The sequence below is a fragment of the Wasmannia auropunctata genome, unplaced genomic scaffold (genome assembly GCF_000956235.1).
Source record: "Wasmannia auropunctata unplaced genomic scaffold, wasmannia.A_1.0 LD336059.1, whole genome shotgun sequence".
Classification (NCBI taxonomy): Eukaryota; Metazoa; Arthropoda; class Insecta; order Hymenoptera; family Formicidae; genus Wasmannia; species Wasmannia auropunctata.
In genome coordinates, this window is record NW_012026831.1 from 147,899 (window position 1) to 164,003 (window position 16,105).

Sequence of the window (16,105 nt, forward strand, 5' to 3'; positions counted from 1 at the left end):
TAAGGTATATCTTCTTTATTGCTTTACAATAATCAAAATTAGTTATTACATTAAATGTTTTGTTCAAAATGATGACCTCCAGTCCGGAGACAAGCATTGCATCTATCAATGACAGAACGAGTGGCTGCAGACTGACATTGTGCGTCGTACATAATTTCTTCGCACGCTTGCACCTTCGGGCTTCAAACTAAAAACAAAAGATATTTCAATTATTCATTCATACAGTTTTGTAACTTCATAAGTAAATATCTGTTGAAAGAAGCGTTAGCGAGCATACGTCCAGAGGAAAATTTTTGTTTGTTGTCAGGTCCTGAATTTATATTTTAAGTTTGGCGGTTTAACCCGGGTACACCCTGTACATATTCGAAGCCGTGTACGAATAAATTATTCGCGCGAAGGTCCATTCCACTTTTCACATTGTAGATCAGGATTGGGAAGTAACGTGTTACTTGTCGTTGCCGTTACATTTACTATTTTTCAGTAACAATTTAGTAACGACATTACATTTCCATATTTGTAACATTAATGATAACTGCATGCGTTATCATTAATATTATGGATAAGGAAATTTTATTATACAGTTATTTTGAAGGTAATGAATATAATTGTTACTTTTGTCGTTACTTTATATAATACATATCGTCACGTTGATAAAAAAAATGATACAAATAAAAAATTCGCATTTTTGAGATAATTAGAATAGGAAAAAAATTGACCTTAAAGTCTTTAAACTCAATTTCCTTTCATTGTCTCAAAAGTGCTAGTTTTTTATTTATGTCACTTTTCTATCAATGCGATAGTATGAACGTGCCTAAGCGAGTTTTAGAAAGTTTTAGAACAAAGGTAGTGTTATATGTTTGACCATATTTTGGGATTAATCACAATCATACTATAGATCTCATGTAGAACTGGCCAATTAGCGAAATAGGCAGTTTGATACTGCTGTGAAAAAAGATCATCAAAAGATTTTGATGAAAAAGTAACAGATATTTCAACGATTCATTAGTTTTTACGACCAAATGTTAATCAATAACGAGTAACGATAACGAGTCATTTTCTAGAAAAAAAAGATCGATAACATAACGAATTATTTTTAAAGTAACTTTTCTAACCCAGTTGTCGATATATCTATTGATGTTTAACGTCACAAACTTGAGTTGTTCGAAATTTCGATATCGCGGCGCAAATTTACTGAATTTTAAAAACGACATGGCAGGGAGGATGAATGGCGCGAAGAGGGTTTTCGCTGAACGGAAACAAGTATTACAAGACGCGCGCGAGTCGTCACGGCAGAAATTACAACGCAAAGGTACTTTTACGTAATGCAGAATAAATGTTTTCGTTGGGACGAAAGGTAAATCCTCGCGTGCGCGGGCGCGCATTCGGGCAATATCGCAGGGGACGAGCTTTTCTCATGGAAATATAATACATTCCACGTTGTCGCACGCACTGGATATAACGACAATCGTTTAAAGCTACATTAATAGTGCCGCTGGAAGCGCCGTGCATTGTGGCGGACACCGCGGAGAGATGTTTAAAGTAGCTTTAAAGCCCCAGGCAAGCAGCCCGATATGGACGAAAAATCGTAACGACGCATTAACAGCACAGATAATTAACGGCGATTAACGGAGATAACGGAGACAGTCGATCGGAAATTAATGGTGTTTAATTCGCGATGTGCCCGCAATTAATGCGCGACAAGATAATATTTGTTTTGCGCCGTTAAAGAGCTTGAGTTACGAATATGTTGTTAATATGTTACATAAACGGTTTCTCCGTCCGTTCTCCACTCCCCCGCTTCCTCTCAAGAAGAGATTTGAGAATTAAATATACCTCATGCGCTAATGCGCGCGGTATATTAAACCCATTCGTGAACATTACTTTTCTTCCCCATTGCATAATTGCGTAATAAGGAGGATACCAAGTACATCGTAAAGCTCCAAGCATTCCGCCATTGCCTTTCTTCTCCTTCGCCTCTTTGTTTCCAACGGGAAAATGTACGCGGAATAAGCCCTACATTAAGGAAAATAGATTCTAATGTCCATAATTAAAGGGAAATTAGGACATCGCGAAGAACGTGATTACACGCAGAAATATGGAATATAAATTCCGACGTGGGGGGAACAGGATTAATTTAGCTTTATAACGTAAAAATCGATAGTCGACTTTAAATTTTTCCGCTTGTAGCACATGATTACGGTATGTAACTAACAAAAATAGAAACGAAATTGGTAATTTTGCAGCGTATTAAAACAGAAATGGAGAAACGGTAAATCTCGACGGTATTGTCAGGTTTTTGATGAAACCCCCGCCCCGGAAATCAATATTTAAATCCCATCTGAAAAAATATCGAAGTTGATGTTTTTATTTAAACTTACTATCGCGGAATCCGACGGAAATATATTTCCACCAATTTTGAATAACATTATTAAAATAACACATCTTGTTTTGATTTGCGCTGTTTCATTATAAAATCCTCTGTGTGGTTTGTCATCATTTATGAAAATGTAATTACGCTACAATATTGTAGAAAATATTAAAAAATAAAAATAAATATGCGTTTATTAAAAAATTCTCTGGCAGTTAACTGGAAATAGATAGTACAATATTGTTTTTTTTTTTCTTTTAAGTTCACTTCGAGAGAGTTTTATTCAAATAGAAACGTAATTAGAATTCTAATTACTCAAATATCTAAGGTAAAACCTGAAATTGTTAATTAAATCGTCACGGATGGAAATATCTCAAGAAGTCACGGCTGATAATAACTTTCACTCAAATTTAAGATAAGTTGATTCCATTTCATTCCATATTCTTCATAAAATTTGTAATTTCATAGTCACTTTGTACCTTCCGTGGAATTTGTTTTGGGTAAATGCCTCGATCAAGGAATACTTCAAGATTGCAAATGTAATTAGGTACGTATCAATATTTTATGCGTAAAAATGTCCCGATGTGTCTTTCTCGTACAAAACGATTTCTTGGAGATTTCGAATTCTTTATGGTTCCGATCGAGCACCGGGGTAGGCTCTTCAGAGAAAAAATCCGTGTACGCAGCAGCTTTTAGAAAATGATCGCACAGACCTGGGATTTTATTGCTGCCCCTTCTTGAACGGGCGAAGCTCCTTAAAAGGAGCGTCCTTTTACTGTTGCTATAATGAATACGGACATAAATTCCCGTCGAAACGCGCGGGGGGCACCCGCGCACCGAGCTTTCCGATTTAATACTTAACAGCCTCGTAAAATGTACCAGCTCACTTTAAATTTGAGCAGATCTCCGTCCATAACGCAAATATAAGATGACCTTAGATACGAGGACGTTGCTTTTCTATTATATAAAATGTGATATTGATTTGTACCATTTTCTGTACCATTTCTAGTCATAAATGTAATTTATATAACTGAACTATATGTAACTAAAAATAATATAAAAATGATAATAAATATATACATAACACGTCTATGTATAATATATAAACTGCGAGTGATACATGTATAAAGAAAGGGAAAAATTTAAAGGAGTAAAATAAACACTTAGAAACTTTATTTAACTAATTTTAATTACGTCAAAATTTATAACACAATATGTCATATTTTTACAAACTACCTTGTAATAATTGTTACATCTTGAAAATGACATTCTTCAAATAATCACCTTTTGAAAGTGCATGTAATCTCTCTCTCTCTGAAGTCTCCCATGATTTCTTGCAACCTTGAAATATTGATGAACTTAAAATAAATATTTATTAAGAAATTATAAGCATCACAGTTGAAATGTTGCAAAAAGTCGTGAGAGACGTCCGAGAAAGATTACAAAAATGCAAAAGATAAGATTATTTGAAGTATATCATTTTTAAACTGTAATAATTATCAGGTAATTTGTATATGACATATTATAAGTATATTGTATATTTTAATGTAATTAAAATCAATTGAATAAAGTTTAATTTTTATTTTACTCCTTTAGGTATATTTCCCCAATTCTTTAATCCCTGTATAAATTAAATATAAATTTAAAAATCTATCCAAGAAAGAGTCTGTAATAGAACAACATGTTTCCCTGGTTTATAAATACAATCTTTGGAGACATTCATGATTGGAACTAAATTTTATTTAATGCTATATGTCTCGAAAGTAAATTATTGAGACATCATGATTGAATTACACGGTAATTATTCGTAAACCAATTAATTGATAATTTATAGTTCATAAAAAATGAATAAGTGTGCAAATGAGGGCATCGCGTTTTAACGGTAATTAACTTTTCACACGTTAGAAAAATAAATAAAATCCCAATACGTTACACATCCGCGACGCGCGTGAACACGCGACTCACTAACGCGGAATGGACCGTCCGCGTCGCGATTTGTTCGTGGATACAAAAAAAATTCGCGTTTAACGATAACCAAACCGTCGTCCGCGCGACGAGTCGCGCGGTATGCGCATCGGGATTGTCGTTTCGCGAACCGTATAATGTACGCCGCGTCCAAAAACGCGTCATTCAGACTGTATACACGGCGCGATTGTTGACAATCGCCGTGGCGAAAACGCGTAATATCGTCGTATTTTCTACTTTATTAATATCGCGCCCTCACGATCAATTCGGGCTAGTGTTTCTGATTTCTCGACATTTTTTATTTCTCGAGAAAGATAAATACAATTTCGCTAATTCTCGAGAAATCTCGAACATTCTCGAAAATTATATTTAATAAAAAAAGATGTAATTCAATTTTAGGTCACGTATTTATTATTGCTTAACTTTACTAATTCTATAAATTATACATATATAAATTTTATAAGTATAAAAACACTTAAAAATAAAATATATTTGTACTCAGTCTTTTAACACTCTTATGAATTAATTTAAATATGTAACTTTTTAAAAAACATTTCAATTAGTAATTATAAGATGAGAAATAAAATATTTGTTTTCTCAATAAACAGTAATAATAAATATTGGACATTGGACATTAACGAAGGAATTTAACTGTAAATAATCAAAATAAAATATTTATTTTTCTTTTAAAAATTATTTCTGTGATTTGAAATAGCTTTTTAGAAAACACAGAGCATCTAGCGTTGTGTCTGCCATTCAAAATCTTCTTTGTGACAAAATCATTGGCAATGGAAAAATTGCGCTCATTTTGTAGAAGTCGGTTTAATTGTAGACGTTGCATTAACAAGTTTTTGCAAATTTTGAGTTTTCGTGCCAGTTATTTCAAATATACTAAATTCCTTCGTTAATGACCATTTATCATCACTTAGATTGAAATTCTTTCAAGTTTTCCGAGATTGACAATTTTAGTTGTTGTTCCAACGACAATTCTTAATTTTCGATATAAACTAATTTAATTGCCATTGTCATTTTCGTTAGAATCATTGATTTTATCGTTATATTCTTCAAAAATATATTGGAGGGCGCTTGTTTGAATTCTCGAGAAACAACAATAATTTTTCGAGAAGTATGAAATTTAAATCTATTGTATTTCTCGAGAATTTTTCGAGAAAGAATTGTCAAGAAGAAACACTAATTTGGGCTATCTATGTATAATTCGGGAACCGAGCGAGAGGGATCACCTTTTGGAATTTCAAATTGATAGATTTTGGAATGATTTTGGAACTTAATATAATTTCAAATATTAATATGCCTTCCGTACGTATGCCATTATATTTTAACAATGACCTGGATTCAAATTTCTAGTAAATACCGAGACGCTAAAATAATCTCTAATGTATGTACAAAATGAAGAGCCAGCGAGTTAAGTGTCACAAACGCGAATAAATGGAGTAATGGAAAGCCATTCTCTTTAATTCAAAGTCGATCCACTCTATTTCCACGGAAAAATCTAATTACGCGCGCTTAATTGCCAATGATAACAAATTTCTCGGAAGATGGAGCTTCTTTTCAATAATTTAACCTTAAATCGAGTATACCCTCGATACGAAATTATCCTACGAAACTGTGCTCACTCGTGACAGTCACGGATCCCAGGGACTCAAGTTTCATTGGTATCCGGACAGATCCGTCTCTAGGACGCGTAGGTACCCTCCCCGTGGACCGCGATCGCCGCCGCCGTCGCGGTAATGCGCGGTATCGTCGCGCGATATACAAATACACAATGCATCGGCGACTGATATATACGTATATATATATATATATACATATATATATATATATATACGTGTACGCGCTTATATGTGCAATACATAATCGCGGCGAGTGCGTACATACAAACGGGCGCGGGGCGTAGTGTGTGCGGCGCGAGTGTAACGACGTCACCGAGCAGTATCTCTGTTACGCCTGGATTGCCGTGGACTGTGGCCGCGCGCTCACGCATCGCTTAACATAATCCCCCATTCGACCGGGACTACATAGATTACGGAATGATACCTCCGACGGGCGCTGGTACAATTATATCGGGCGCGGTATTGTATATTCCAGTGTCGCGATGCGCGTGAGCTTCGCGCCGCGCCGCGCGCCGTGCGCGCGTGCATTTCCGAAGCGAGATAAAGGGGCGGTCAAGGTGTTTCGATATCCAGATGGATGATTTCTACGAGGCAAATCCAGGCGAGAGAGGAGGAGGGTGCGAGAGGGGTGGGGGTGGGGAAGGAATTACCGAGAGAGAAAGATCGGAATGTACCACCGTCCGTTTTTTCCGGATCGAATTGATGGTCGATTCGACAACCGGGGGTCATATTGTTAACAGTAATTTCCCGGAAGAAAAAAAATGTGCCGGCGTTCACATTTATTAACAGTGGAAAGCTTCTTTTTACCTTAGGAAATTAAGAGTCAGGAACGCGAATCCCCTTTCCCCCCCTTCCCCACCTAGTACTCCGTTAAAATACCATCAGGATCGCGCAGCCTCGCGATTCGCATTCCGTTTATTCCGTGAAGGCATTCGTCGGCCCCGTATATATATATATATATATATATATGTATATCGGCATTTGAGAACGGGAAAAATTCTGCGGGACGTTTAATTGGCGAATAATAATGTCTCGGCGTACGTGATAATTAAAAATTGCCAACAGCGCTTTAACGGCAAAATGTATGTATACCCTTAATTAAACGGAGAAGGAGGAGAAGGGACATTTAATGTATACGCATATATAGAGTATTTCGTCGAATTTTCACGAGGCAATAATATGTCGTCACGACGGATCGGACAGTTCGAAGTTGATATAAATTTTATCGGAGCAACAATGCTCGCTGATCTGCAATAAATTTAATTTTGGTCCATATAACTGACAACCCCGCGCGCAATAAAATTCGTACAAAAGCATGCGGCACCGTTCCTTGTCATTTGTGTGTCAAACGCGGTACAAAAGTCCACTTTTTACGAAATGTCCGCGCATTTTCAGAAAATGCATCGCGATGCGTGACACCCACATATTTATTCGCGCGTATCACGCAGCGCGATCGAGATATATTTCAGTCCTGACGCGAGGCATTTCACCTCCGTAATTTCGCTAATAATTTTATTAGAGTTTTTTTCCCGAAACGAATTTTTGTCGGAGGCATGCGAGATTATATACGTTGTTTTTTTTTCTTCGATCCACGAGAAATTCTCGATGACTCTTACGTCATTGCGTCGCTGCCGTGCTATTTCGAGGAGTCGCGAAGCGAGCCCCCATTTTTCACGTGCCGGGGCATTAATCAAATTCTCCCTCCGTTTCTCTGGAGAGATCTCTCCTGGACGTCTCCTCAGTACGTATAACGTGTTGGTCTCGAGGTGCGTCGAATTATTATAAATGTAAATCTACACACGCCGAGAAAACGCGCAATTTTCTTGCACGTTTGATTATCAAGTTTATTTTTATATTTACGGAACAACGAGTCTTGAAACTGAAAGAAATATTTATCTTGATTTTTTTCGACACAATATATCGCGGCATACATTTGTTAGAAACATTCTAAAACAAATGATTAAAGCAATTCCCGTGGTTTTTTATCGTATCATATAATAATACTAAAATAATAACAATAATAATTTATTTATTGATATGCAGTGACTAGAAAGAAAAGCAGTTCTACAGTAATACAGCAAGACGCAACATACCTCAAATTGCACATCAAAGGTGAGATATTAGAAACAATACTTGTTTGAGAACCTAAACCTGTGTACCTAAAATTAAAGATGAGAAGATATTGGATTTAGAACGCAGTGTAAGACGTATAGTGGTGTATAAACATGTATAACGATTAGTAAATAGTACATAATAATAATTTATAATAATAATAAAAAATCAAACAACTAAATATAAATATCAAAAATAAAGGCTAAATTATAATTATAGACGTTAAATGTAACAAATATAAATTAAAAAACACAATTAAATAGAGAAAAGTCTTTAACGATCAAAGTGGGATCTTAGTGCTAATAATTCTGTGTTAATTCTAAATACATTTTTCAGTTATTTAAATTAAAAGAATAATGGAAGAAATAGTAAATTGAAAAAAAAAACGGCGAACTAAAACGTAATAGAGGATCATAAGCAGATAAAAGAGTAGCTTACAATAATAATGCTGAGAAAACTAAGAGAGAAATAAACTAGAAAAATATATAATGCAAAAATGAAAAAAAATGTGACGCACGTATACAGTCTTGGCCATAAGTATAAAGCATCCTGAATTTATTACGTTTTCTTAGAAAAGACAGTAATAAAAGCCAAAGGACTAACAAAGTATTAAAATTGTTATAAAAATGAATATTATTTATCCATAAAACTGTTTTCTAATTTATTTCTCTTTTAATATAAAACGTTTACGTCAATTTAATGGTATTTTATACTTGTGCCCAAAGCTTGCGGTACATATATCGCGCTAGTCATAAAAAAGATATTTCGTGGGATCACAAAAATTGTCACGGAGAATGCGACGTTACATGTATAACTCAACAACAAGTAAAATTTATTCGAGTACTATCTCATCTCTGTTCAGAAATTATCTCAAATACTTTCAGATGTTATCCGCGGCACGTCGTGGTAACATTAATATTTAGGGCTTATCGGTATCGCGGCTTGTCGATTAATATATGTCGGCGTCGCCCGCTCTTTCTAGATGCCCGTTTAAATTTTAAAACTCTGGTAGTAACTGAGAGACCGAGCGGAGCACAGTGGCTTATCGATCCCGCGCGCGTGTGAAAACGATTTCATAGAGAATTATACGACGTACCATAACGAAGAACAGACTTTATCGAGCACAGCCAGGGTATTTTCAGCGTATCATCTGCAGGAGCGAGAGAGCGGGGCCGTTTAATAAGAATAAAATTACGTAATACCTCGCGTGTCGTTGTGAAAATCTCTCAATCCGATTCGCGCGACGATCGGCCGTCCGATCGACGGGCGGTACATAAAGCACAAATCGGAATCCATTTCAGATCGGAGGGGTAGATTAGCGTGTCTGTCGGTCGTAAACCAGTTACCCGTTACCAGTCGCCCGTGATTCGCGAGCACATTTCCTGCCCATCAGCGCCCCATAATCCGCGCGCGCTCGGACGCGGGTCCGCAAAAAGCGCGCTCCCCGCGCGAGAGATACGGCGACGATGATACACTTTAGGAGTTTCCGTGCGTTCTCCCGCGGCTCCTCTCCATCGCCTATATAGCTCCGCCGCGCCAATCGTCGACGACCCCCGTTTTCCTCGGAGGTGAACGGCGCGACGACGCGACGGTGGTTCTTTTCCTGCAGCGCAATGGGGGAAGAAGGGGTGGGACGTCTTAATTCGCTGTCTGCGGCACGTAGGGGGGCATGTAGGGCCCCGTGAGAATGTACTGCACCGCCACGACCATCAACTGCGGCGCACTCCATCTGATGATGTATGCGCTTCCTGAAACAGAAATGCATTTCGCGTGTTACTCGGCAGCCGTTACGCACGAGGCTTCTACAGGCTGGGCGCGAGTTTATATATATACGGGGTGGCCCAGGTGCGCCCCGTGATTTCCTTTACATGAGGTGTGTGTGTCTTCGATTAATGCGGAGTTCATATTTTCTTAACCGGACTCGTCGGAGCTGGTCCGACAGCCCTCCGTAAATAAAAATTTATGAAATCCGAGCGAGTTGAGTTTCGAGAGTGCGCGGCCTTATTTCGAGGCATCGTTTTGTGAAAAAAAAAGAGAGATAAATAAATAAAAAAAGAACCGTCCTCAAGTCGCCATGAAATTCATGGTACTGTGATAAGGGGTCTCTTGCGAGGACACCCTGTATATATTAGATGATCCACCTGAGGCTGCCACACCATTCTTCTTCACGCAAAGAGGAAGTAGGCGGGTGGGTTCCCTATGGAAATGCCGTTTCGACCGTTTAACGTTCTCGCTCCTACGCGCTTCCTTTCGTCCATCTACTTTAACTCGGGAATTCTCCCCAAGCTTATTATGTCATTTTTCAAAACAGTACCTTCTTTATTGCAATTTTCGTGTGACAGAAATGTTTCTGCTTTTCTCGATTCAATTTGAATTTCTGATCAGGAACTACGCTTCCCGTCGAATTGGGAATCACCAATATTCTTTCGATCGTTCCATTTTTGCCATTCGGAGGTAGGTTTCAATATAACGACACGTTCAGAGATCTATAATTCTATGACTAAAAGATGACGAAAGAAAATTTTTTGGTACATCGATTCCTGGTTTCTTAATGTACACAGAAAAAAATAATGTTGTATTAACAACAATCAGCCAACGGCAGTCTAATTGAAAATAATATTATTTATTTAATGACAGTATTAATTAAACGTATAACATTTTATTAAAACAAAAGCACGGCGTATTTGTTTATCTGTTATGGATCGGTGATCCGGCCATTTGAGGTCACTCCCTTACATATCCCTGTACATATCATACAATATATGAGCGAGTACTGACTACTGAATATGAAAGATTTTATTTGAAGTGGAAACTTCTTTTTCGTGATTTGTTCGGATGAGCTCTGTGACATAAATTCCTCCTTCACTAGAGGTTACTAACCTTTTGAATTTTAAAATGCATTTTCAGATTACATTCAAATTCAGCGATACCGAGAATCCCCTAAAACTAAGTTTTACGATAATCAGATTTTTTTTTTAATTCGATCAGCAATAATTTTTTTTAAATTAGGTCCACCATTTTAAATTAAAAAAATTCTAAGGGCAGAATCGATTTCGAGTGACCTCAAAAAATAAGACCGTTCATAAGTCATTTTTCATTGGAAAACTTCGATCTTCAAAGAATTAATACACGCAAAAAGGACAAGGATAGTATGAAAAACATACTATACATAATAATAATAATAAAGTAATATCTATTCATCTAAACTTTTCTTGATATTATAAGCCCCTTTGATATAAAATATTTGTAAAAGTTTACGATGTGAGTGCTGTATAAATTGACGAAGTTGAGATAATACGGCTCGGTAGTGCATGCTCTCGTACTAATATTATCTATTTATAAATTATAAATTACAGTGAATTATTTATTAGAAGTGTCACGCCAGAATGTTTTGTCGTCACGTTAGTAAGTCATCTACCTTTGCTTCCATTTTAAAAGCAGCTGAACGCAAATGTCATCCGCGCAAACACATCGTACCCGTGTACTTGCAAAATATGTTGGCCGTAGAATACGTCGGTGTCACTCGCCGTGTACGATATTTGCATATCTCCCTCAACATTCATTTACATGCTGAAACGCACGAAAAGACTGTTCCTCGCTCCTGTAATATCACAATATCAACGTCCCGCGGTACATTTTAACGCGATTCGAAAAGCGTAACACCGGTATCGCGCGGAATCGGTTGAGAAATCGCGCTTGTAAAATATTTTCAAGACGATGCTCGCGAATCTACGATGTTAATGCCTCTCGGAGACTTGCTGCGATCGGGCTGTAAAATAACGAGCAATCGCGAAGGCGTACTATTAAGGCGACGAATAATTTATATACCGTGAACGCGCTCGGGAAATCAGTAGGGCGTCGCTAATAGCTCGCAGTACCCGGGGGAGCTTACGATTAATCTGATTAATCAGCTCGATATGTGCCAATAATTAATCACATACTATGTAGGATGATTAGATGTTTAGGTTAGATAATTTTTAATGTATAAGACATCTTACACACAATATTTTTCACAGATATAATTCTTAACGTATGTGTAAAACCAGCTTTGATCATAAGTAAATATAAAACCTTCACAAATTGATAAATATAAAACACCCTCACAGAAACGTTCGATGTCTAACGAAAAATAAATTGGAAAACCGTTTTATTGAAATAAAAGCTTTTATTTTCATAACAATTTTTATATTTTGTCAATTCTTCTTTGACTTTTATTACCACCTTTTCCAATAAAATGTAATAAATTAAGGGTGCTTTATACTTATGGCTAGGGCTGTATACATTGTCAAACGGAGTAATCTATGAGGACGTCCTTTGCTTACACAGAATTCTCAAAGTTTATCTTCTGATAATTAAATTGACTTCAAGCTTGCAATCTCTCGCCCATGTGCATTACATGTTCCGCAAATGAAGCAGGTTAAGGCATTGAAATCTCTCGTTAAAGTATATACACATACGCATACGAATATTTACATCTTAAATCCAATGCATACTTTAAAGTCGGTTATATTTCGTATAATTTGATTTACGCCACTTGCGAAGTAAACGGCTGGCTTAATCTCTTTTTTCCAGAATTCAAAATTATTTTACAAAGTTTGTTTTATCCTAATAATTACGTGCGGTTAGGTTAAACGGCGACTATATAGAAATTAGCCATGCGAAACTTTAAATCTCGTTTAGAAATTTCACGGTCTATATTTTCGCGATACGTTTCGACTGGCATCGACGAGAACGCGTATGTGTGCTAGCTCGTGAGAGAAAACTATATGCAGCTTGACTCTGCAGCGCGCGGGATGGGGAGGACGGGCTGAAGGCTCCTGGATAAGCGAGAGAGACCGGAGTTTCTAGCGGAACTTTTCGTCCCAAAATCCCCCGGGTGTGTCTCGAGTGCCATCCCTGATCCTGGCCTCAGCCAAGCGAAACTACAGCGGAGAGATCTCTTCGCTTTTTCGATAGACATGCGCCATCGGGATGCACCGATGCGTTTGTCGGAGTATTGCGCAACGCTATCCGGGATTATCCAAGAGATGCCTTTCGAGTTCTAGACATAATTCTCGCGCGATTAATTGTGAAGATTCGTCCAGAACCTTCTGCGCGGCGCGTTTCCGATCTCAACAGAGTCTGTTTATTTAAGATATATCTCTTAAATTAATTACAATGTAATTAGGATAAGTAATAAATTAATAATAAATAACAAATTTTCATTAAGTTCAAAAGAAGAAAGGTATGAGTTTCTTCGTTTGATCTTTCTCCTTCCATTCTAAGTTTTACAAAGAAATACCTACATAAATTAAAACGAAGACGAAACACGTATATAAACAATGTATATAAAATAAAGATTATATAACCGTATCCATATATCTATACGGTTGGAAAATTTGTATTAAATTTAATTCATCTCGCACATGTCCCGAACGATCTACTCAAATTTTTGTGTTGATCTAACACAAGATGTATAAATTACACAAATATTATGCAAAAATTAATACAAAAAGGTAACACTGTAAAAAACAATTTGGAAATAAAATGTGGAAACCTATTTCTTTAGTAAAATTAATACTTATAATATGTTAAATTATCACGTTAAATGATCATTACATTCATCATTTATTTATTTATCTTAGAATACTTTTTAATTTTCTACACATTATTTTGTATTTATTTATTAATAAATAAATTATTAAAAGTAATTATTAAAAGTATTTACTTATTAATAAATAAATACAAAATTATTAATAATTTACTTCATAAATTGTATTATTTTAACACAAGAAACGTATTAAATATTTATTTAAAATATTCAAATACATATTAGCATAAACATCTCGACTCACAAGCCTTTTGAGTTGTATTTGAATTTTTATTGTGATAAGCCTTAATTATGTTAAATTAAATTCTAAATTTCAAATAACATAATCACATTATGTCAAATTAAAAACTCGGATATGTTAAAAGTTCAACATAAAAATTTAAGCATATATGAGCGGACCGCTTTTAATATAAATACAAAATATTTTCTACCGAGCAAGAATTTATTTGAACGTAATTCGTGAAAAGCCGATTTGTCACACGTACGATTCTAAATTGGCATCGCATAACAATTCCAATTTCGGAGAATCGCTCCAGGTCAAATCGAATTTTACGACAAGAAATCGTGGAATATACATGAGCACATACGTATAAGTAAAACAACACATGACGCACAAAATGTATTTTACGATATCTGTCTCAGCTGTCTCTGTGCAATATCGACAAGAGCTTTTTCCTCCAACTAGTGCTTACGCATTTATTTCACGGGAGTACCATCTATACCGTCGCGTCGTGTATATCATTGTTATCGTTTCCCCCGTTGTTATCACCCCGACCGAGTCAATAATGGTTCTTCAGAGCAGCTACGTGCTACGCGGATAATCTCAAATTGGCCGCGGAAAAAGGGCGAAAAGGATGGCGCAACCCCGTTTTCCCATCTCCCCCTCCGGCCCTTTCTCTCCCGGAATGTTTCCATAAGATTTTATTTACGTTGCGGTGCCTTGATTTATCGCCGATCCGGCTCACGCGTTCGCGTTCGCGCCACTATATTTCCCCGTATACGAATCCGCATACGGAAGTGTATACCGGGAAATATATCGGTCGTTCCAGCGCCACCGTAGATGCAACGGGGAGGCGGGGGAGGTGGACGGTGGGTGCCGCCTGCAGGCTTCTATCGTGGACACAGGGCGGTATAACAGATTACTCCCTATCACGTCCAATATGTCAAGCCGCGCGGACGACGAGGAGTCAAGCATTATATTGCAAAATAAAATGGCTCGCGCGCGCGTGTGGCGTCCCGGTGCATACACACCGCATCCGCCCCCTCCCCGATCCCCCCCCTCGGCCCGGCCACCGTGAAATATCGCGGTGCGCCGGTCGGGAACATATGATGTACGTATTATTGGCACTTTTCGTCGAAGAATTATGTATTTTTTTCACATTGCAGCGCGCGCTGTGCGTATACATTCGCCGAGGGCGAAACAAAACGTTTCGCGCAAATCGCATCGCCGATTAGCCGGTTATCTAAAATCCCTATATAAGAAGAGACTCGCCAACTCGTCGGGCTTTGTCTGCTTGCAGGCTGGGGTTTGGATCGCACAATTGTGCTCCGTGAAGTCACACTATACCTTATTTTGGCTGCGTTTCGATATTCACTGCAAGTACTGAAAATCTATAATATACGTTACGTGCACTATAGATTTTCAGCACTGACAGTGAATATCGGCAGTCTTTGATTGATTGGAGCACAATTAGTTGTGCGATCCGTATACCCCAGCCAATCAAAGTTCATTAACAATCACGTGACGAGTTAGCGAATTTCTTAATTTTTATAGGGTCTTTAATCTAAACCAGTGTATATTCGACGTGCTCCGGAAAATTTGACTAAATCCAAGGACACGGTGAATTTTTATATTTTTTATCATGACGCGCGCATGGCGCCATATGATATATTGACACGTGTCGTAAACTGAGCCAAAGACATGTTTTAAGCGATACATTTTCGGTTACATAAGGCTGATCGGAGTGAGGTGTTGTCTTCCGGGCAATCGCTCGGTAAATTCACCTCGAAATAAAATGCCGATAAAGTGCTACGTTCACCGATTGAAATTGAACCTTATAGTGTATACTGTACACAATATTAAAACGTGACGTTTCGACATTCGATACAATGTGGGGGAATATATTCGCGTAATAAATAAACAGTACGCACGCACGTTGTCAAAAAGTATCGTTCCGCCCGCCATAAAATATTAGTCCCTGTCGTGGCTTAACGTCAACAAATATTTATATTCACGCGGTGTTACAGGACGGCAACTGTAGCGCGCACAGAGGGCGGGCGAAATGTTTCCGCCTATATAACGCCTTTCCGTCATTCCGCATCGTTAACTTTCGCGCGCGCCTTCTCACACACAGTTGCCGCGTTATCAATCTATTTTTCTCTCGACGCCGCCGCCGTTGGGCCATCAGCTTTAAGAGACGTGCACCGAGGGGGGGGGGG

The 16,105-nt window shown here is 37.6% G+C and overlaps 1 protein-coding gene across 1 annotated transcript in view; it reads right to left on the reverse strand.

The window, feature by feature from the left end:
* Positions 1-9,196: 9,196 nt before the first annotated feature.
* Positions 9,197-16,105, reverse strand: part of LOC105450647 (lachesin-like) — a 366,968-nt gene continuing 360,059 nt past the window's right edge. Inside the window, exon 11 of the mRNA XM_011690577.1 lies at positions 9,197-9,824. Coding sequence (XP_011688879.1) covers positions 9,715-9,824 — 110 coding nt within the window. The 3' untranslated portion in view covers positions 9,197-9,714. The remainder of the gene's footprint in view (positions 9,825-16,105) is intronic.